The following is a 24,543-nucleotide window of genomic DNA, read 5'->3' on the forward strand; positions in this document are numbered from 1 at the left end:
TTGTTTGTTTTCTTCCTGTTCCTCTGTTGAGTCATAAAGACAGACCCAAAAGCACCATCTATATCGTTCTGGCAGTGAAGAGGGTGTTGAGTGAGAAGGGACTGGCCAAAAACAGGGCTTTACCAGCTATTGCAGGAAGATAACCAGAGGTTTTACCATATGTAACTACCTTCTTTAAAATTATTAAACAATGCATTATATAGCATTACTGCTAAAACCTAAAACAGTGTGGGCTTATGTTGATTTAGAAAAATATTCATATACAGATGCTGTAACAATGTTGATTTTTTAAAATTTTCTCTTTCATTCTGTTTTGTTTTGTTTTCCTTGTCCTTGTTTTGAGTTTGTCTGGCTCAACTTCAAGAAGCTACATTGAGGAATGTACCAAGTTGCAAATGTGTATTACCTGGAACTTCCTGGAAGCTGAGCATTTGATTTCTATAGAAATTTGCTTACCCAGCTTTTAGAAGAATAATAATGAGAAAACTAAGTTTATTTTATTTCTATTGACTATTACTTAAAATAAGAAAAGGAACTTAATCCTCACACTTCTTCTTATCAACCACTTAGTAGTATATGCCACATATTGTTCTGGATACTCTAGATCTATCTGTGAACCAAACCAAAAAGCACTGCCCTATAAAGCTTACAGTCTAATTCCTGACCATTTCCCCTTCTGCCTCTGCCAAGAGAAATGCTGAGCTCAAATCCTAGTACGACTAGGTTATCTGTCACCTTGGGAAGTCAGTTCCCTTCTTTCACCCTTTAACTTGTAAACGTAGCAATCATGTCATGTTATTCATTTGGGTATCTCAAAAATCATCCATTGCATTCGTTGAATAAGAGGAAATTTTCTTGTTAATTGCTTGGATTTACATACACTCAAAGAAGCCTTATGCAAAATAACCTAAAGAAATTTTGTCCCAGGATTTACCAGTATGTGTTTCCTGGTATGTTTTTTGCAATGGATATGGCTTAACATCAGCAATAATTTATAGTATGAAAGCCAAGACCACATGAGTTTATAGAATTTAATCTCACGTATGTCATCACGGTTTAAGGGAATGATGAAGGAAATGAAATAACAGAGTTCTCTCACGAGATAGCTGCTGCTTATTTGATATGGTCTGCTTTTCTTTTGGGAGCTTGTCTGTTCTACTCTGTATGATTCCATGGTGCTAACAACCCCCTTGGCCCTGCTTTTCTACCACTAGGACAGCCATATGTCCCTACACCCATGTCAGGCTGGTCAAGGTACCCACTTTGCCTAGATTCCATGGTGGATCCAGAGTAGCATGTGAACCAAGCGGGGCCAATCAGGGTCATATTAAGAGATAGATACAAAGGCTTGCGGCAAAAGGATTAAGTTTTTTTTTCTGGACTCTCTGATTAAGAGGATGATAATATGCTTGGTGTGGTTGGTGGTCATCTTAACTACCACGTGGAGACAGTCTGCCTAAGATTAAGAAGGAAACAGAGTCCAAAAAGAGAGAGGGGAAGATAAAGACCTAATGACACCATTGCATTTCTGAATCTCCCACTCTCCTTAGATTTACCAGTTATGTGCACCACTACCTAACTACTACATTTTTCTTATGTACAATCTACAGATTGTTTGTAACCAAAAGCATCTTGTATAATACTGTATCCTTACCTATTATGATAGTCATTTGTGTTTGCTAATATTTCTGGTTCTCCTTATTCTAGATAATGGTGGGATTATACTTCCCTTGGGAGTTGGGAATGCTCACATAACTACTTTGGCAAATGAATTTTGTGACTTTTGCCACTTCTGAGTGGAAGGCTTTAAGTCTTAAGAGCTGATGCATGATTCTTTATATTCCATTCTCCCTGCCATAGTGACCAGTCATGTCCTTGGTGAGTGAAGATAACATGGAGTAAAATCTCCACTAATCTAAGATGGACATGTAGTATAAATGAGAAACTGTTACTATTTTAAGCCACTAAGACTTTGATGCTATGTGTTATTACAGTCCATTTGATTTGACATTTGTATGAAATACATTTTTCTATGTTAAAATTTTCTAAATATTTCAGGTGAAGAAATATTTTAGTACAACATCTAAAAACACTAATGTCCACAGAATGAGGTTATTAAAATATTTAGTATACATAGTTATTCTAGTTCGTTATTAACATTACAGGTTAGAAGTAAACAGCAGTGTTTCCTAGTTTACCATACAGGAGTTAAATCTGCTTTTAAGGCTGTGACCTCTGACCAAATTATAGTTGCCTTGTTTCATATTATATGGCAGGACAAAGTCTATAATGACAGATGTTTAAAACTCAGACACTATGTAAGCACTCTGGCCTTGCCCATGACAACTTCTCTTATGTGACCTGAACAGTAGGGTATATCCCTTAACCAGGCCTTGCTCTCTGAAAATAGAGAAGCCAGACAAGTAGGAGGAAATGGTTTAAGGACAGATTGAACAAAAGCTTGATTTGCAGCCTTGTAGGATCAGTATGAAGCCCTTGAAATTAACAGAGGCCTTGGTAATAACCATCAGGGAAGCTACAGTAGTTGCAAAATGTATAATGTAGGTAGCGATGAGCTCTGTAAACATGAACATTTTGAGTCATGCCTTTTTGAGGCAATGCCTTTTGTTCATGCTACATAAAACATGCTGGTGGTGGGTATTAAGGAGGGCACATATTGCATGGAGCACTGGGTGTGGTGCATAAACAATGAATCTTGGAACACTAAAAAAAAAAAAAAAAAAAAAAGCCCCAGTCCTAGACTTTAAAGGCAGTTGTATAAAATTTTTTCACCAAAATATTGGGGAATATTTTGCTATTAAGAAAAAAATTATATACACACACATGCACACATATTAATTTATTTATTGTAAACTTCAGTATCTGTGTTGGACTCTCCATCTTGTGTGAAGAATAAAATATTCTCACAGGCAGAGCACATTGAGTTATTTTTCTTTTCTTTTTTTTTTTTTTTTTAGAGATTTTATTTATTTATTTGACAGAGAACACAAGTAGGCAGAGAGGCAGGCAGAGAGAGAGGAGGAAGCAGGCTCCCTGCTGAGCAGAGAGCCCGATGCGGGACTCGATCCCAGGACACTGAGATCACGACCTGAGCCGAAGGCAGCGGCTTAACCCACTGAGCCACCCAGGCACCCCATTGAGTTATTTTTCTACCTGTAAAATGGAAATACATTTTTTTTCCCTTTCAGGGTATCTTGGTGGCTCAGTGGTTAAGCGGCGAACACATGATTTATGCTCAGGTCATGATCCTAGAGTTGTGAGATCAAGCCCTGTGTCGGGCTCCCCGCTAGGCATGGTGCCTGCTTAAGACTGTCTCTTTCCCTCTTCCCCTGGTCTTCCCCCTCCAAAATAATAATAATAATAATAATAATAATAATAATAATAATAGGTTTTTTTCCTTTTCTTACCTCTCCTTGATTGTGCACATGGGGAAATGTGGTAAATAATGGTATATGGTAAATAATGTATTTGAGGTAGCAGCATCTTTGAATTCAGAGGACAAGATGCATTGAATGAAAGGGCATTGGTGATTCTGGTTCTATCTGTGATCTTTCCATTAACTTAGCTACAAATTTGACCCAGGTTATTATTTAGCTCTTGTTTCCAGTTTCTTATCACCCTGAATTCCAAAGTTTATTAGGTATAACACATTTAGGTATTCTTGGGTTTTTATTGCCTTGGTCGGCTAATTATTTGCTTTATGTCCTTATTGCTATGTAATAGACCAGAATGTTATCCTTCCATGGTTTTTTCATTTTTGTGAAGTCCATTTTATTCATTTTCCCTTTCCTTACCTAGAAGCTTTTTTTTTCATAATTTGCTTTCATATTTTATTCAGTAAATATTTAGAGTATGTATTAGGTCCTTTACTCTTAATTAATAAGGATAAGTTGTGAATATATATAATTATAATTGAAGAAAGAAGATAAATGCAAGAAGAAAGAATAGGACTTTAGGAAAGGAGAGCTAATACCCAATCAAAGGAGATCAGAGACTTTAGGATTTTGTATGATTTTTCTTCCTAAAAAGCAGGAACGTAGTACTTGATGTAAGAAGGGCAAAGCAAAATGTGTTTTTGACTAAAGCATATTCCTAGGGTACATTGAAGTGGTTTGAATTCTGAATGGACTCTTTCAGACGCTTGTAGATGGTATAGGAGAAGAGAAAAATGAAAGTGCTTGGAGTTCTTATAGTTGATGGTTCCCCCAATAGCAGAGGCAGAAACTGCTGCATAGTCCAAGGACCAGTTGGAAGAGAGAGGGGGCAATGGGCTGAATTCAGTCTAATCTGAATTTCATATCTGTTGTAATTTTTAAAAATTTTTCTAGCTAGTTTTCCATAGGCTTCTTTATGATTTAAAATCCAAAGGCTACATTAATAGCCTGTGAGGTAGTCTCCATGACAGCACTCATACCAGAAATTCGATGGAAATGTTTTACTTAAATTTGTTATATTCTGTAAATGAATGACGAGGAATGGAAGAAGCCTTGAGGAATAAGTGTTAGAAAGGAGTTAGGATTTTTACTGCAAACAGCATAAAAGCTGGGACCTACGATGTGCAGTCAGTATGTATGCATGATGAACACCATTAATATTATTTTGTTTCCCAACTACTTGTAGTTACAGTTTATTTTTCTTATTTGCTTCTGATTATTAGATTGATTATCAGACTGAAGCAGGGACTGTATCTGTTTTATCCCCAACATCTAGCCCTGTACTTGGAGACTAGAGTGACTTATGAGACAGTTCTTAAATAAAATGGGCATGTTTGTCTGAAGCATCATGTCCTGTATTTCTGTGGTGGATTCATTTAGAAGAATCTAAGAATGTCAAGAGTATATAGAAACAGATTTTGCTTTTCTCACACAAGCTTTTTGAAGTATGGAAAAAAAAATTGAATATTTATAACCTTGGCCTCTCTACATTATAAGTATAACTGTTATTGGCATTGGTATTTATTTTAATCAATATAAGGAAAAGAACCATAACTTTTGAATTAGTTTGCCTAACCAATCCCCTGATATGAAAATGTCATGGGACTAGTTCACATAAAATAGAATAGTTTAAGAAGTGGAAATATGGGGGCGCCTGGGTGGCTCAGTGGGTTAAGCCGCTGCCTTCGGCTCAGGTCATGATCTCAGGGTCCTGGGATCGAGTCCCGCATCGGGCTCTCTGCTCAGCAGGGAGCCTGCTTCCTCCTCTCTCTCTCTGTCTGCCTCTCTGCCTACTTGTGATCTCTGTCTGTCAAATAAATAAATAAAATCTTTAAAAAAAAAGAAGTGGAAATATGTTTAATATTTTACTTGTGTGAAATTGTGTTAAACCCTTGACTTATGCAGGCTAAGAAGTAACTATTTATGAACCCACCATTGATTACTTATTAAGTTACCTATGCAGTGCATTTGTTCTGCAGGCTGAAGATCAGATCTGAATATATTACATAGCTTTCATAATTGTCACAGGTAACTATTAATAACTGTTTACTTGCCATTAGATTGTGCATACTGAGTATTCAATTATGTGTCTCCTCAAAACTATGAAAATTGGAACACGTGGGTGGCTCAGTGCATTTAGCCTCTGCCTTCGGCTCAGGTCATGATCTCAGGGTCTTGGGATAGAGCCCCACATCGGGCTCTCTGCTTAACAGGGAGCCTGCTTCCCCCTCTCTCTGCCTACTTGTGATCTCTGTCTGTCAAATGAATAAATAAAATCTTTAAAAATAAATTTTAAAAAATCTGTAAAATTGAAAATGATCACTTCATAAAAATTCAGTTTCATGGTGCAGTCTGTGGAAGCACTTATTTGAGATTGGTGATGACTATGTACATGTGTTCATATCATATACATAGATAAAACTGTAAGCCACTATTGATTTTCTTCAAGACCTAGCTTTTCTTATGGTTGGTCTCTTAAATCTTTCAGAATATATAGCATGGACACTTTTTTTTTTAAGATTTATTTATTTTTTAGAGAGAGAGAGAGTGTGCACATGTGGATGGGGGATGAGGGCTGGGCAGAGGGAAAGCATTTTCAAGCAGACTTCCCACCAAATGTGGAGCCCAACTTAGGGCTCATCTCACAACCCATGAGCTCATGACCTGAGCTGAATGAAACTAGGAGTCTGATGTTCAACTGTTGAAGCCACCCAGGCACCCCAGCATGAATGCATTTCTGTCTGCCATCTCAATTTACTTTGATAGCTTGAGAATTTTTTTTAAATCTGCAGTATACTTTATAGCTACTATTTTATTCCATATTTTATTGCATAGTTTTGGTTGACTCTAAGTTATATGAAATAGTAGCTTGCAATATTTCATCTTACCAGACCTTACTCAGTAGTCTTAGGTATCTTTTTCATGGGATGTTCAAGGCGTTGTTTATCAGGAAAGTTATGTTTCCAGGAAATTAGGGAAGTAATAAATATTTCTTGGTGGTTGCTTCAGAGTGTTTACTGACCAGGATACTCTCGGGGGACTGTCTTTTTAAAACTTCTTTTGCTTCCATGAGCTGTATTCTTATGGCATTGCTGGTGCTTTTTACTGGTTTCTTGAATTTTCAAATATAGCTAAATCCCTGTTGGGGCTGTACTTGTTTCTCAAGAAGAAATATATAATGACAGTGAGGATAGATGTTTTCAGTTAAGCTTTTTTCTACTAGAATCTGTAAATAAGGGAAGGAGCTTCCTATCAGGTATGCCCATCTTGCCTTTTACAGTTTGCCTTTTTAATCTCCTGTTTCCTCCCCACTTCTATTCAGTTCTGAGGGGAAAATCTAGATTGAAGAATACATTACTAATAGATAACAGGATAATTTGTTGATAATTTGTTGATGATTTGACTATATCATCACAGACTTCCTATAGTTACTTGTCTTCGATTGTCAGAATTCTATTGAGCCAAAACATCACTGATGAGGTTTATCCCTAACTCCCTGTAGATGGAAGAAGGAAAGGATTATATTGAAAAGTTGGTTATAGCTTAAGTTTCTTCAGTCTTAGACTGTTAACTGGTGAGGGGATGGTGGGAGAGATGCATCAATAATATTTTCCCAGAGTATATATGTATGTGTGTGTGTATATATATATATATATTTTTTTTCTAAATATAAGTATTTTCTAAAGTTATCTCAAGGTATAAAATTCAAGAACCAAAGAGAAAACTTTTTGAGGTTTATGCAAAATGAAAGGGAAAGATAGATAGCAGTCTTAGGGAAGTAAAAATGAGGCTAGAAGGGAAAATGGGGAGACATTTTTAATGAAATGAAAGACACATTTAATGAAAAACAATAGACACATAAGAATGAGTAACCAAGGGACGCCTGGATGGTTCAGTTGGTTAAGCAGCTGCCTTTGGTTCAGGTCATGATCCCAGTGTCGTGGGATCGAGTCCCACATTGGGCTCCTTGCTCGGCAGGGAGCCTGCTTCTCCCTCTGACTCTGCCTGCCACTCTGTCTGCCTGTGCTCGCTCTCGCGCTCTCTCTCTCTCTGACAAATAAATTAATCTTTAAAAAAAAATAAATCTTAAAAAAAAAAAAAAAGAATGAGTAACCAAGAAGCTTCTGAGGTGGGCTAGATAATCTAAAAATTGACAATACATGATTCTGATGTTTAACAAATTAGAGGGGAAATTCAGATGACTGAATAGTTCTCTCTCATAAGATTCTACCTTCCTCTTAAACAACGTTTTGTAATCATGCAGTTCTAGTTAGACTTATATTAGTGGGGGAGGTGTTCTTATTATAGTCGAGTTGGTGGGTTGTCAAGGTTAATGGGGACTGTGAGTGTAATTAAAAGCTTCCTGCAGGGGCACCTGGGTGGCTCAGTGGGTTAAAGCCTCTGCCTTCAGCTCAGGTCATGATCCCAGGGTCCTGGGATCACAGGCTCTCTGCTCAGCAGGGAGCCTACTTCCTCCTCTCTCTCTGCCTGCCTCTCTGCCTTCTTATGATCTGTCTGTCAAATAAATAAAATCTTTTTTTAAAAAATTAAAAATTAAAAAAAAAAGCTTCCTGCAATAACTTGCCAATTTTTTTTCCTCTGTCATTTATTTCCATTAATAAAATAAAGCCAGGGGTGTTTTAACTGCAGAAGACTATTAATAATTGGATTCCTTATGATACTCACTGTATTAGCAAAAATCACTAGGTAGGCCTCACTTATATTAGGAATTAGATCACATTCTGATTTATAACTTCATATTTTTTTCTTCACTTTAGTACCTCTGTTTCACTTCAAGTAAGCATGGAGGCTTTTGTTTAAGTAATTCAGTCAGCTTTTTTACCACTTTCGTTTTTCAGTCTTTTGTTTTTGGACACCAAATAAAGTTAAGTGGCCTGCCCTGTAGTCTTAGAGGTCGAATCAGGAATTAGAATAAGGAGTCATTAGCATCTGATCTTCTCTTCATATTTATTAACTGACTATACTCCCCAGAATTTAATTTATATGTTAATTGCTCAATATTAGGCACAAGCCTTATTTTATTTTTTAAAGATTTATTTATTAGAGAGAGAGAGAGAGAGAGCACAAGCAGGGGGAGGGCAGGCAGAGGGAGAAGCAGGCTTCCTGCTGAGCAAGGAGCCCCACACAGGACTCCATCCCAAGACCCTGGGATCATGACCTGAGCCCAAGGCAGATGCTTAACCTACTGAGCCACCCAGATGTCCCACACAAGCTTTATTTTAAAGTTACACACAGCAAGACGTGCCTGGCTGGCTCAGTTGGTGGAACATATGACTCTTAATCTCAAGGCTGTGAATTCAAATGCCACATTGGATGTAGGGCCTATGTAAAATACATACATGCATGTATGCACACATACATACATACACACATAAGTAAATAAAGTTGCGCACAGCAGTCCTCTGTATCTTGAGCAGTCCTCTCAAATCTTTCCACCATAAGTTTCTCAACAGCAGAAGAGAGTGAATAGGAAATCTCTGACAGTCTGGGTATACAGAGTTTAAAGGAGTCTATTATATGTCCGAGATTTATTTGAATTTTCAGTTTACTTCAGATTTCTTGCTTATATATCTGTATCTCTGTTGCTACAAAAATGTTAATTACCATTGGGTTCCCTGGGTGGCTCAGTTGGTTAAGCATCGTACTCTTGATTTTGGCTCAGGTCATGATCTCAGGGTTGTGGGATTGAGCCCCACATGTAGACCCTGCTCTGGGTGTAGAGCCTGATTAAGATTCTCTTTCTTCCCCTCCCTGCCCCCATGCTTAAAAAGAAAAAAGATTTAAAAATATTACTTCCAATCAAGCAAAACTGATGCCCTGAGAATGTGATTTATATTCATCCTTTGATTTCAGTTAATTCCTACCACACTGAGGCATGACCCTGGAATACTTGTATCCCAGTTTAAAAAGCATGGCTCTAGAGAAAAAGAACATTGAATAGGAAGAGTTGTGAACTCGAGCTGAGTTCACATGACTATAGCAGGAGAAGCTGCTGTTCAAAGAGGAAGAAAAGAGCATGTCGTTTACTCAGGTAGCCACCTGCCAATAGAGACTTTTACTGGTTGATCTTCCAACTTATTAATTATGTCTCTTTTAAAACATTGGTTTGATGATATGTGTAATCTTCCACCTAATATATCAGAAGACATCTAATTAAGAAAAGAAAAAGAATAAGAATCTGTACATTTCTCCCATGCCCTTACTCCACATTTTTAAAGTTTTTTTCTGATTATAATACATGATCATTGTAGAAAGTTTAGAAAATATAAATGATTATAAAGAAGAAAGTTACCACATATAACGCACATCCCATTAGAAATCTGCTTTTTTTTTTCCCAGTAATTCTCACATGCTGATCATGTTCTCATTTTAAGTAAACAGTATAAATTTAGGTCTTAATAAAATTCTTTTGTTTGGTAATTTCTTAATTTACCCAATTTCTCCTGTCTTTGTACATTTAAGGTGGCTTACAACTTGTTTGCTATTATGAATACTCTGCATTTGGTATCCTTGTATAAATCTTTGGGGATATTTCTGTTTTATTTTTGTTTTTGGTAGAATACATTTCTAGACATGAAACTATAAGGTCAAAAATAGGAACAATTTTAAAGCTCTTGATACAGAGTGCCAAAAAAACCCCTGCCCATTTTCATGACCTCTTGACAATATTGCACTTTATTAGTTTTATCTTAAATAATTTAGTAGAGAAAATACGGTACAACATCTTTATTTGAATTTTTGTATTTTTTTTTTTTATTTCAAGCTAACCATATTTTTACTTCCCTTTCAGCCCATTTGTATCTCTTGTGAATTCTCTTTGCCCAATTTTCTGTGGGGGTTTTTGCTCTTTTTTGTTGATTCTTTGGAATTCTTTGTTTTTTGAAACTATTAATCCATTTTTTAAATATACGGTGAAACTATTTTTCTCAGTTTGTTAAACTTTTTAAAAATTTTATTACTTTCCTCTCTGTGAATATCCTTTTATATTTGAATATATGGCATGGTTTTAAAATGTGTGACCACATACTTAAGAACATACTCAACCATGTGAAGATACTAAAAAATAAATAGGTGTATTGTATGGTATGTGAATTATATTTCAATAAAGATTTACAACAACAACAAAAACATGACTATGTGCCAGGTATTTAGATATAAAGAAAAAACATGGTCCCTGTCTTCAAAAAGCTCACAGTTTAATGAGCCCTTTTATCCTTTTATTTTCTGTAAGGATTAGAGATAGGTATTACCACTCCCAGAAAATAAAATAAGTGGAATGCATTCTAAAAGAAGGGAATGATCATTAGGTCACTAATTCCTGTTATTGAGAACATTGCCCCATTCATTCTTGTTTCTATCAGAATTGTTATGCAAGCCTCTGAAATGATTGACCCTGTGAAAATATGCAACAGGTACGGCTATGAATATTCTTGTGCTAAGAATTTTTACTACATTATTATATCCAAATTATACATAGTAAATAATGTTTGGAGAGTGAATCTACAACATGGAAAATGGGACATCTTTGTTGAAGGATCTGTTCCACTGTACTTGAGTAGAAGTAAGCAAGGGACGAGGAGAATGAAGGGAATTATAGGCAGAGAGAACAGTATACAAAGTCTAACATACACAGCGGCCTGGCTTGTTGAAGATACTACCACAATTTCATGATAGCAAAATTTACCTGCAGCTGAAATACCTAATATCTGAAACCAAATGTTATCATTTTCAAGACACTAACTGCTATCATTTTCCAAGGAGAAAGAAAATACTTGTGATACTAGCATTGATCAAGAGTGAAAGAAAACTACTTCCAGCTAATGACAGAAAGTCAACCTACTACTGCCCTTGCATCTTTAATGACAGACATTTTGCAAGAGATCAAAACAGAAGAAATGTTCAGGTACTTTGTAAAATCGAGTCTTAGCATCTAAAAAGTTTGATAGCATTCTCAACCCTTTTATTTGGAAGTTAATATTGATACTATGTTAGTGAGACCTGAGGACTCCCACCAACACCCCCATATGACAACCCTTCAGCCTAATAAGTCAAATGTACATATAAGAACCTCTGTCTGGTTAACTCACCTCACTCTGACTTTAAAGGGATGAGTCCTTAAGACCAAGCCCATCTTAAGTTGACCAAAAGGAGAACCTAGATTGAAATCATGGTCCAGCTGATATATACATTGTTAGTCATTGGATGAGTGGTGGTTAGGATGTGCCTGAGATGGGAGGGGAAGCTTGAGGTAAGCTAGCCAGTGATGAGTGCTGCTGTTGGCATCCCAGCTATGTTTGTGATGAATAAGCACATGTCCCTGACAGCTAAGCCAGGTTCCTAATGTATAACTTCTCTTGATCCATTTTGCAATTAAGAAGCATTTTATACCAAAGAAGGCTATTCTGTGAAAGATTCATATACTAGCTAAAGGTTCTGTTCAGGTTTGAAAGCACTAAAAATGGTCTTTAAACAACACAGGATGTTTTCTCAGTATTTTCTGTGGATGCAGTGTCTCTGGTTCAACCACAGAATAAGCCTTGACTTGTCTGCCCTCTAGTGGAGATCTGTGGTTATACTGAGCAATGTCTTCTGGCTTTAGGAAGAGTAGTACCTCATTTCTCTTGATTGGCTTTGACCTCTACTTCCTTAAAGAATTTTTATTACCACCAAAGCAAAATATTTATAATTTTGTTCCGCTTTCTAAAACGCTGATAAATACCTTCCATAGGGTCCCCATGGGATCAGGCCTAGATCTCTGCCTTTTGCAACTCACATCAAGGCAAGCCCTGGGTTTCTATTCAGCTGGTCTGCTCACCACCACTCCCAATAGTGCTAAATGTAGTTCTGTTTTCCTTCCTTTTGCTCATGTCTCAAATGCCCTGTTCGTCTCTGTGCCTCTTCAGATCTTATGCTTCTGTCAAGATTGGACTCCTAACTCAGTTCCCGTGAACACTGTACCCACCATGAGATCTCTCTTCTGAAATTCTGAAATGTACTTCCTGTGCCATGCATTTACATTGTACTTGTTGTATACACTTATCAAATATAATAGCCAGATTAACTCCTTGACTGTGGTACTGTCTCACATTTCTTTTTGTCCCCTGTGGACTCTAGCAGCTTTTAGTGAATATGTTGATTATTTATTTGCCAAAGATATCCCATATCCTGACTCTGTCTTTTCCCCTGTTAATGACTGAATAGCTAATTGTCTAGATTTAATATGAGTACAAACAAAATGGCAGTGCATTTCCCACTAACCAAACTAGCCTTAGCAGTACATCTGTGTCTTAAATATTCTAATTTCTTTTTGATCAGAGCCCCGACTGTATCAGGATTTGGTTTATCAACTCCTTGGTTTGAAAATTACTTTGGAAAACTTGAAAAAATTATGCTGTTAGCTCAGTAATATTTGGTAGACAATCAGTGTTCATTACCCTTCTGCATGTGTTCTTTGGCTGGCTGGCTGGCTTGCTTGCTTTTTAAAGTATAGTTGGCATATTATATTGCTTTCAGGTGTATAACTAATGATTCTCCAGTTATATACATTATGAAATGCTCACCAGATAACTGTAATTGCCATCTGTCACCATACGAAGTTATTACAATGTTATTTGTACTTTTCTTCCCCACTACTTATTTATTTTATAACTAGAAGTTTGTACTTCTTAATCCCCTTCACCTATTTCACCTATCAGCCCACCCCCTTCCCTCTGGCAACTTCTAGTTTTTTCTCTGTATTTATAAGTTTGTTTCTCTTTGTTGTTGTTGTTGTTGTCGCTCATTTGTCTGTTTTGTTATCTTATTTGTCTGTTTTGTTATCTCTAGCTGACTTATTTTATTTAGCTAAATACCCTCTAGGTCCATCCCTGTTGTTGCAAATGGCAAGATCTCCTTTTTTTTTTTTAACAGCTCAGTATTATTCCATTTGACATCTGTATCACATTTTCTTTATCTGTTTGTCTACTGATAGACACTTAGGTTACTTACATATCTTGGCCATTATAAATAACACTGCAATAAACAGAAGTCTGTATTTATCTTTTCAAATTACCACTTTTATTTTCTTTGGAAAAATGCCCAGAAGTGGGATTACTGGATCATATAGGACTTCTATTTGTAGTTTTTTGAGGAACCTCAATACTGTTTTTTCAGAGTGGTTGCATTACTTGACATTCCTACCAACAGTGCACGAGGAGGATTCCCTTTTCTACAAATTCTTGCTAACATTTATTTCTTATCTTTTTGATACTAGCCATTCTGACTGGTGTGGGGTTATGATCTCATTGTGGCTTTGATTTGCATTTCCCTGAAGATCAGTGATGTTGAGCAAGTTTTCATGTATCTGTTGGCCATCTGTAAATCTTTTTTGGAAAAATGTCTATTTAGGTCCTCTGCCCAGTTTTTAATTGTATTATTTTGGGGTGTTGAGTTCTGTGAGTTATTTATATATCTTGGATATTAACCTCTTATTGGTTATGTCATTTGCAAATATCTTCTTCCATTCGACAGGTTACCTTTTCATTTTGTTGATGATTTCCTTTGCTCTGCAATAGCTTTTTGTCTTATGTAGTCGCAATTGTGTATTTTTGTTTGTTTCCCTGGCCTTGGGTGACATATCCAGAAAAATATTGCTAAGGTTGATGTCCAAAAGATTACTACTCTCTGTTTTAAGAGTTTTATGGTTTCAGGTCTCACATTTAGGTCTTTAATCCATTTTGAATTTATTTTTCTGTATAGTGCAAGATAAGCCTAGTTTCAGTTTTTTACATGTAGTTGTTCAGTTTTCCCAACGACATTTATTGAAGAAACTTCGATATTGTATTGTATATTGTTGCCTCCTTTGTTGTAAGAGCACACTGACATTTTAAGAATAGGTTTATTTCTGGGCTCTCAGTTCTATTCCAGTGATCTATGTTTCTGTTTTTAATGCCACTGCCTTACTGCTTTGGTTACTATAGATTTGTAGTATAGTTTGAACTCTGGGATTGTGATACCTCCAGCTTTGTTCTTCTTTCTCAAGATTTCTTTGGCTTTTAGTCTTTTGTGGTCTTATCTCTGAATAGTGTTTCAGTTTGTAACTTTGGTTAATTGTATTCTAATTCTTTATATCCATAAACAATTCAAATGTGTAATATTAAGAGAAACTTTAATGATCAGATTTTACTTAGCCTCCCCCAGATCTTATCAGTGCCTTTTCTATTTTTAAATTCCTTGGGGAGGCATGGTAATTATATGTCACAGAGGACTGAAATTAAAACCAGAAGGCAGTCTAAGCAATTAAAATGTGGCTAGCAGGATGCACACACACAAATACACACACACACAAGAGATGATATAGGTGAAAGGGGCATGCAGGCATTATTTCCAGGGTGAATCTAAGACAGAGCTAGGAGTTTTAAATCAAAGCTTATAGCACAGAAAAGATTTGCTGTAGGTGAGATGATATTCAAAATATTTAGCAACTAGTATGGTACGTTTATAAACCGATCAGAATAGGCAGGAGGAAGACCTTGAATTCCTCTGCTGTGCCAGCCATCATCGAGTTTGTTATTGGATCTTGAAACATTCTGAGAGGCGGTAGAAAGCAACTACTTATCATCTCGTATAGAAGTATTTCAACATTTAAACAATACAGTTGTACCACTGTATCCTGGCTGAACATAAGACCATGTGTCCATATGGAGGGCTCAGGCTACAAAGAAGGAAATGGACCAATGGTGGTGAGTGAGATGTGGATTTTCATTTGAGTAGGAGGGAACAGGATTTGGACAGGAAGAAAACTTAAAGACAAGGTCTTAGGATCAGGCCCCTATCAGTGCGCCCAGAGTATTCATTTGATAACAAGAGAAGCAGCTTGTTCTAGCAGAAGATACATTTGACCTTATCGGACAGAATCTTGACTCTGCTGCTTACTCTTAGGTTACTTTGAACAAATTATCACACTTTCATGAGGTAGTTTCTTCAGCTGAAAAGTCTCTAATCACACCTGCATAGAATTTACCCCAGGGCGGCTCAAATGAGTAATAGTCATGAAAAAAACATTAAATTATGGAGACCCAAAAGATGGCAGAGAGGCATAGTCTTATTATCTTACGGTGGATGCTACTCACTCTCCACCCCATTTTAAGAAATCATCTTGGACTGACAGACCAAGGGGATATGGCCAATAATTTAATGGAGATGAGGCATATATTGAAATTAGCCTAAGGTTTATTGATATATTGAAATTAGCCTAAGGTTTATTCCTAATTCTGCCACTTACTAGGTTGTGATACCTAGTTATGATACCAAGGTTATGATACCTTTGACAATATTTATTAATGCATCTAATATCTCCTGAGCTTGACTGTCACTATAGAAACATAGTGCTCCCCTTATAGGCCTTACAGTTTAGGAAGAGGGACAACAGATGCTTTTGGAGAGCTGAGTTCCCATCATCACTGATCTCCCTGGTACCTAGCACTGTTACATTGAGGGAGTCGTAGCTATGTGTACCACAGGCATTTTAATGTTTTTCCCAACATTTAAGATAAAGGTTTTCGAAATAAATAAATACAGGGACGCCTGGGTGGCTCAGTGGGTTAAGCCTCTGCCTTCGGCTCAGGTCATGATCTCATGGTCCTGGGATCGAGTCCCACATTGGGCTCTCTGCTAGGCAGGGAGCTTGCTTCCCCCTTTCTCTGTCTGCCTCTCTGCCTATGTGTGATCTCTCTGTCAAATAAATAAATAAAATCTTTAAAAAAATAAGAAAGAAAGATGCACTGTAACTCAAGTTTGGAGGGAGACAGACAGCCCATCAGGTGATTTAGAAAAATGTCATGAACTTCAGGCATTTGAAACCATCTTTCAAAACTGGGGAGGCGGGGGGGCGCCTGGGTGGCTCAGTGGTTAAGCCGCTGCCTTCGGCTCGGGTCATGATCTCAGGGTCCTGGGATCAAGCCCCGATCTCAGGGTCCTGGGATCAAGCCCCGCATCGGGCTCTCTGCTCAGCAGGGAGCCTGCTTCCTCCTCTCTCTGCCTGCCTCTCTACCTGCTTGTGATCTCTCGCTGTCAAATAAATAAATAAATAATCTTTAAAAAAAATTTAAAAACTGGGGAGGGATGTGGGAGGGGAGAGGGGCCTTCCATGTTCATAAAACCATGTGGACAAAGGAAGTTAATAGGTACTTTTGAAGTATAATGAATGAGTCCACTTGGATTGGAGAATATGGGAAGTGTAAAAACATCTTCAACAATAAGGTTTGGGAAGGCACTTAACACCTATCTAGTGCAGTGTTTTTCAAGGCTAGCAGTACTTACCTCTCACCAATCTACTCATCCGCGAATATCACTTGGGTGCTTATATTTTTCCAAACATCTTTTTCTTAGCAACCTATTTTTATGCTGAGGTAGTAGATTCATAAGAATGCATTAATCTTTCAGTTCATACTTAATGGTTCCTGAATACCTAAGATTGAATGCACATTTAGAATCTCACACCATATTGCTTATAAGTTGAATTTTTCTTGAGAGCATCAAGTACTGGGTACCTGAGTGGCTCAGTGGGTTAAGCCTCTGCCTTAGGCTCAGGTTGTGATCTCAGGGTCCTGGGATCAAGCCCCACATTGGGCTCTCTGCTTGGCAGGGAGCCTGCTTCCCCCCCTCCCTCTCTCTACCTGCCTCTCTGCCTACTTGTGATCTCTGTCAAATAAGTAAAATCTTTAAAAAAAAAAAAAAAAAAGAGCATCAAGAACTAATTATTTAACAATAGGACTGTGCAATATAAAAAGAGCAACAAACATGTATTTAGTCATTTAATTAATTAGATCTCTTCCTTACACATTAGAAATGATTCTGTTCACTAAGAAGAAACTAAGAGCTATCTCTATACTTTTCTCCTGGTTTTTCTAATGTTCTGAGCAGGTTGACTATTTGGCTTTTTTTGTTTTTCTTGACTGTGTGAAGTTATTTGACAGGTAGTTTGTTATATCTGTCATATGAACTTGTTAGAATAGAATAGTAAGCATTCTACCGTTAGCTACCATTTAAGTGCCACTATTCAAGATAACTGCATGACTTATTGAATAAGCAGTGTTTTATTTTTGCTTTTGTGGCAATGAATTCTACTGGAAGAAACATAATTGAGCATTTTCTTCATTCCTTTTAAATCCATTTTACTCTAAGGCCTATAAATATATATATATATATTTATAGGCCATACACACACACACACACACACATACACACTAAGTTGGTTTTTTTTCTTTTTCCAAGTAATAGCAGTGAAAAACAAATGGTTCATTACCCTTACTATTGTAATATTAATCTAAGAAAGGAAGACAAAGTTGAGGATCTTGTATTAGAAACACTACTCTGACTTGCTTTTTTTGTGAGTACAATTCCTTTGGCATTATTTTAAAGTGTAGAAGTCATAGAGGAAAGATGACAAAGGGTATTATTTTATTTTGTTTTGTTTTATAAGCCATGAAAAAAAGAAATGGCTTTCTTTTGTGGCCACTTCCCTACCTGCTATCTTTGGATATAGGTATCTTAGTTTAGAGGAAGCTAGTTATAACAGAAAGATAGACCTAAATTCAAATCCTAACCATACCACCATTGTGTCCTTGAACAAGTCTAATTAAGGTGCATATGCCTCTGTAGATATAACTGACTGGCTGTCTGTGCCCACTAAGGAAACATCAAGGTTGTTTTTGCTTTTTACTTCTCCATATACTCTCATCACAATTCTCAAAGGTATAAAAATCCATGACACCTGGGTGTCTCAGTTGGTTAAGCATCAAACTCTTGATTTTGGCTCAGATGATGATCTCAGGGTTGTGGGATTGAGCCTCATGTCAGGCTCTATGCTCACCAGGGAGTCTGCTTTGGATTCTCTCTGTCCCTCTCCCTTTGCCCCCCCCCCACATTTTCTCTCTATCTCACTAAATTAATTAATTAATTAAAAAGAAAAGAAAAATCCACCAAAGAGCTGAAAATAATTTGAATTATCCCCCTTTTGGTCTGTTCCTTTTAGATACAAGGAGAAGGGCATGAAGTTAGTAATAGGCCATAAACATAAAAGGTTGCTCAACCTTATTAGTAATCAAGGCAAAGTAAATTGAGACCATTACTAAAAATAAAAATATGATGATTCCAAATGTTGGCTAGAATTTAGATCAACTGAAAGAAACACTTTTTCCTGGTGGGCATATAAATCAGCACAGCCTCCTTGGAAAATAATTTGGCATTATCTTGTAAATGTTAAACTTTATTCGTGACCCTGCAGTTCCACTGCTTGGTATATATCCTGTGATGACACTCTTATAGATGTAGACCAAAAGATACATACAAGAATATTTATAGTGGTATGGTTGATGTCACCAAAAATCGGGAACAATTTATATAAGTAGAATGAATAAACTTTTTTTAAAAAAAGATTTTATTTATTTATTTGACAGACAGAGATCACAAGTAGGCAGAGAGACAGGCAGAGAAAGAGGAGGAAGCAGGCTCCCTGCTGAGCAGAGAGCCCAATGCGGGGCTTGATCCCAGGACCCTGGGATCATGATCTGAGCTGAAGGCAGAGGCTTTAATGCACTGAGCCACCCAGGCACCCCAATAAAGTTTGATATATTCATATAATGTAGTCTTTTACCTCATTAAATGGATGTGATAAGTGGATGAATCTTGTTTGCGTAATACTTACTATTAAAAAAGCATATTGTGGGGCACCTGGGTGGCTCAGTAGGTTAAAGCCTCTGCCTTCAGCTCAGGTCATGATCCCAGGGACCTGGGATCAAGCTTCACATCGGGCTCTCTGCTCAGAGGAGAGCCTGCTTCCCCCCTTCTCTCTTCCTGCCTCTCTGCCTACTTGTGATCTCTGTCAAATAAATAAAATCTTAAAAAAAAAAAAAAAAGCATATTGGGAAGACTACATACATATGGTACAATTTTTAAAGCTCTTAAAACAATCAAAGCTGTTGGGTCCATGGTCAAAGGAGCAAGACTGATACAAAGCGAAGGTCAAGCAAAGCTTTATTTTGCACCAAGCATCGAGAATCAGACTGACCAGTCGGCCAGGGACGTCTCTTGCAAAGAGGCAATGACCCTCTGCCTTACAGACTAGCTTTTAAGGGCAAAGGCCATGTGGTTGGGCCTGGCCACGCACAGGTGGCCAATGAGATTGTAACACAGAGGAAGCTGCACAGCCCTGCTAGGTCACACGTAAGTGACGAATTGAATTACAGTTTACCCTATAGTAGCTATTTGAACAAGCCTATCACCTTGGTCAGACTGGGCACCCAAAAGGCACCCAAGGACGGGGCCCATACTCCTTGGTAGCTTGGAGATAGTATGCGCCCCCACTGATTGAATGCCTCCACCTGGCCTGACCCACCCTTGTATTTGCTTTGTTATCTGGGACTGGTTTCCGGGACTTGTTTTTAAGTAAGTTCCCTGAAGGGGGAGTGGGCGTGCAGGGTCAGGATGGAACTTCTCTGGCTAAATAGGCCCTTACAAAAACTAAATGATATATAGTTTAAGAATATAGATGTAATTAAAAAGACAATGGAATTTAAAAATAATGAAAAGCGGTAGAACCAGTAAATAAAAATGAAATTCTAAAAAATATTCAAATAATACAAAAGAATACAGAAAAGGAGGAACGGGGAGTAAAAATAGAGGTGACAAAAAGAAAATAAATAGTGACATTATAGACCCAAATCTAACTGTTTCAAATTACATTAAATGTTTATGAACTAAACACTACAATTAAAAGGCAACAATTGTCACAGTAGATAAAGCAAGATGCAACTTTATTTTTTTAAAGATATATTTATTTATGTCAGAGAGAGAGAGAGAGACCGTGGGAGAGTGGAGAGGCACAGAGGGAGAGAGAATCTCAAGGAGACTCTGCACTGAATACAGAACCCAGTGTAGGGTAGGGCTGGATCTCACAATCCCAAGACCATGACCTGAGCTGAAACCAAGTCGGACACTCAACCAACTGTGCCACCCAGGCTCCCCAAGATGCATCTATATTTTGTTTATAAGAGACAGTCTTTAACATATAAAGAGATTGAAAAATATGTCTTGTAAGCCGCATAAGTGTCTGTAGTAACTATATTAATATCAGATAAAGTAGGTTTAAAGACAGAAAGTCTTACTAGAAGATAAAGCAATCTTGAAAAAGAAGAATCAAGTTAGAGGATTTACAGTTCTTTCAAAACTTACTATAAAGTACAGTAATCAAGATAGTGTAGTCCTGGCATAGAGACTGACAAATAGATCAATGGAATAGAATAAAGAACCCAGAAGTAGACCTCACCTATACATCATTTGATTTTTTACAAAGGAGCCAAGTAACCCAATGGGGAAAAGAAAGTCTTCAACAAATGGTCCTTAAAACTAGACATCCACGTGGAAAAAAAATGAACCTCCTACTCACACCATACACAAATATTTTTTAAGGATATATAAAACCATAAAGCTTTTATTTAAAAATATGGTAGAGGGGCACCTGGGTGGCTCAGTGGGTTGAGTCTCTGCCTTCAGCTGGGGTCATGATCTCAGGACCCTGGGATCGAGTCCCACACTGGGCTCTCTGCTCGGCGGGGAGCCTGCTTCCCCTCTCTCTCTGCCTGCCTCTGTGCCTACTTGTGATCTCTCTCTGTCAAATAAATAAATAAAATCTTCAAAAAAAGTTTAACAAAAAATATGGTAGAGTAGGGGTGCCTGGGTGGCTCAGTCAATTGAGCACCTGACTCTTGGTTTTGGCTCAGGTCATGATCTCAGCATCTTGGGATTGAGCCCCAATTCTGGCTCAGTGCTCTCTAGGGATTATGCTTCTCTTCCTCTCTCTGCTCCTGCCCCCATTCATGCACGCGCTCTCACTCTCTTTCTGTATCTCAGATAAATAAAATCTTTAAAAGAAGAAGAAGAAGAAGAAAACACCTTGGACAACATTTTAAAAATACAGTATTTTTGTGACTAAAGGGTAAGCGAAAGTTTCTGAGGACATGGAAAACAATAACCATTGGAGAAGAAAATTGCTAATTAAACTGTTGATAAGTATAAAGTGTTACAAGTGCTTTGGAAAAAGGCCTGGCAATTTCCTATGAAACTTTTCATGCATCTATCCCATTACCCCAAAAGAAACAAAAACATTTCCACCAAAAACACACAAAAAGAGGGCTCCTTGGTGGCTCAGTCAGTTAAGCCTCGAGCTTTTGGTTCTGGCTCAGGTCATTATGTTAGGTCCTGGTATCAAGACTCTGCATCAGACTCTGCTCTCAGCAGGGGGGTCTACTTGAGATTCTCTCCCTCTTTCTCTGCCCCTCCCCCCTGCTCGTGTGCACTCTCTCCCTTTTAAATAAATAAATCTTTTTTTTTTTAAATGAAGCATTGCCCATATAACAGCTTTATTCATAATAGACAAAAATTAAACACCCAAGCCTGTGTATCAGTAGGAGATGAATAAACAAACTGTGGTGTATTCATACAATGGAATCCTCAGGAATAAAAAGGAATGAGCTCCTGTTAAATGCAACAACATGAGTGAATCTCAAAACATAATGCTGAGTAAAAGAAGCCTCGCACAAGAGTACATACTATATGATTCCATTTATATGAACAGTGGAATCATATGCTATGTGCTAACTTGGGGGAAAAAGTTGTGATAGAAACATCAGAACAATGGTTGCCTCTAGGGAGTGGGTGGTGCCAGATATTGACTGAGAAGAGGTACACGAAAAATTTCTGAAGTGATAGAAATGTTTTGCTTCTTGATAGAAGTTTTAGTTACACAGATATAGACATTTTCAAAACTCACTGAATGGTGCACTTAAGATTTGTGCATTTCACTGTATGTAAATTTTACTATAAGAAGGAAAAACTAATACTGAATTCTAATTAATTATACACACTTAATGTGTACTGATGACTGTAACGTAGTTTAAATTTTTTTTTTAAGATTTTATTTATTTATTTGACAGAGAGATCACAAGTAGGCAGAGAGGCAGGCAGAGAGAGAGAGAGGAGGAAGCAGGCTCCCCACTGAGCGGAGATTCCGACGCGGGACTTGATCCCAGGACCCTGAGATCATGACCTGAGCCGAAGGCAGCGGCTTAACCCACTGAGCCACCCAGGCGCCCCTGTAACGTAGTTTAAAAAGCATCAAAAATATGATGGATTGATGGAAAAGCAAACAGATAAATTAATATGCAATACAGTAAGTATATAAATATTAATGGTAGAATACATATGGTGAATATACAGATTCACTATATGGTTTTTCACCCTTTTTATGTTTGAAATTTTTTTATAGTAGAGTGAGAACAAGAAAATTATAAACTTAAAATTCAAAATAGTAGTCACATCTTGGGAGAAGGATAAGAATGGGAGATAGGTAATAAGCACACAGGTGCAAAGGTTTCAGTACTAGTCTGGCTCTTTTTATTTTACGTGTTTGTTTGTTTTTTTTAAGATTTTATTTCTTTATTTTAGAGCAAGAATGCAAGCAGGGTGAGGCGCAGAGGGGGAAGGAGTATGAGGGGGAAAGAATCTCAAGCAGACTCCACGCTGAGCAGAGCCCAACACGGGGCTTGATCTCACAACCCTGAGATCATGACTGAGCCAAAGCCAAGAGTCAGATGCTTCACCAACTGAGCTACCCAGATGCCCCAGTACTAGTCTAGCTTTTTAGTACTAATCTATCTGTTCAGTGTTCACAGATACTGTATTATTGTATTATTGTAACTCTTAACTTAAATTTATCTTAAATATAACCTTTATATAGTTTTTCATACAATTAAAAGATACTAGAATACATCAGAAGTTGAGTTCAATTAATCAGTGATAGCAATAATGAAGCACTACTTGTTAAATGACATTCGAAGCAATCATTTCTCTATATTATAGTTCCCCTGGGCCTCAAAATCTAACATTCACATTTGTTTATCTGAATCTGTTCATTTTCTTTCTTGCAAACTTTCCAGGTTCCCACTCTAGAGACAATCAGTTCTTTTCCTTTTAACACCTTTCTTTTCAATCTCTAAAGGGGGTACTTCTGAACCTAAAATCTCCCCTACAGGCAAATAGTGTAGCGCACTATGACATTCCACCTGTCTTCTCTCTGTGGGTAGAATCTTTGCTGCGTTCTTCCCTTTATGGAAAATAATAGGCATGCCTGAAATCAATAACAAAAATAAAAGGAGAATAAAAGTTGTAGAGTTTAAAGTCATAGTAGCTGACCAGGAATGGAGACAGAAATATAGAGGTAAATGGTTTTGGTTCGATAAACTAAAAAATGTAGGTGGCTCTGTGGCAGATAGTACGCATACTGTTTGAAATTATTTTTGTCCTCCAGTTTTTATGTTCGCCCAACAGAGCAAAGTGACCAAAAGCAAATATAAAATATCAGGGAACAAACTTAAGGAAAAACTTAGCACCTTAGTATTACTAATTCTCACACCTTTTCTCATTTTTCCTTTATGTCAGTATTTTTGTGTACATGAAAATCTGTGTAATAACTTTTAAGACCTAATCTAGGACAGGAAGGAGTAAATGATAGGCTTCTTCCATGTGCTGGGAGGCAGTATTTTATCAGTTTTAATTCTAGCTTCACCATATGAGTTTCCCTGGGAAACTTACTTAGATCCTCTGTGAATTTCATCTGTAAAATCCATATTTCATTGAATCTAAATTGCCATGTTATAACACCCTAAATTATCTTATGTGCCACTAAGAAAAAAGAGATATTGCAATTAAACTATGATTCAGTGCTTTTTTATTGATTGAAGATATTTATGCTTAGTTCTGTGTATGTGTGTGAGAGAGAGAATCAGTGAGAAATACAGTACTATCAGCCTTCTGAATTATTTTTTAAGATTTTATTTATTTATTTATTTATTTATCTGTTTATTTTAGAGAGCACACAAGAATGGGCAGAGGGAGGAAAGAGAGAATCCCAAGCAGACTGTGCACTAAGCTTGCAGCCCACTGGGCTGGGCTCAATCTCACGACCCCAAAATCATCACCCGAGCGGAAACCAAGAGTCAAATGCTTAACCAGCTCAGCCACCCAGACATCC

At 37.4% G+C, this 24,543-nt stretch overlaps 1 protein-coding gene across 5 annotated transcripts in view; it reads left to right on the plus strand.

Annotated features, from left to right (window-relative positions):
- SSH2 (slingshot protein phosphatase 2) overlaps positions 1–24,543 on the plus strand; it is a 250,754-nt gene that overhangs the window by 72,656 nt on the left and 153,555 nt on the right. For 2 of the 5 annotated variants that reach the window (XR_004280439.1, XM_032320092.1), the window contains exon 2: positions 11,235–11,379. The exons of the other annotated variants lie outside the window; for them this stretch is intronic. Coding sequence is in view for 1 of the 2 variants with exons in the window: in XM_032320092.1 (XP_032175983.1) it covers positions 11,235–11,379 (145 nt within the window). In the remaining variant the exon portion in view is untranslated. The remainder of the gene's footprint in view (positions 1–11,234; positions 11,380–24,543) is intronic. 5 annotated transcript variants of the gene reach the window in all.

This window comes from Mustela erminea, chromosome 18 (genome assembly GCF_009829155.1).
Source record: "Mustela erminea isolate mMusErm1 chromosome 18, mMusErm1.Pri, whole genome shotgun sequence".
Classification (NCBI taxonomy): domain Eukaryota; kingdom Metazoa; phylum Chordata; class Mammalia; order Carnivora; family Mustelidae; genus Mustela; species Mustela erminea.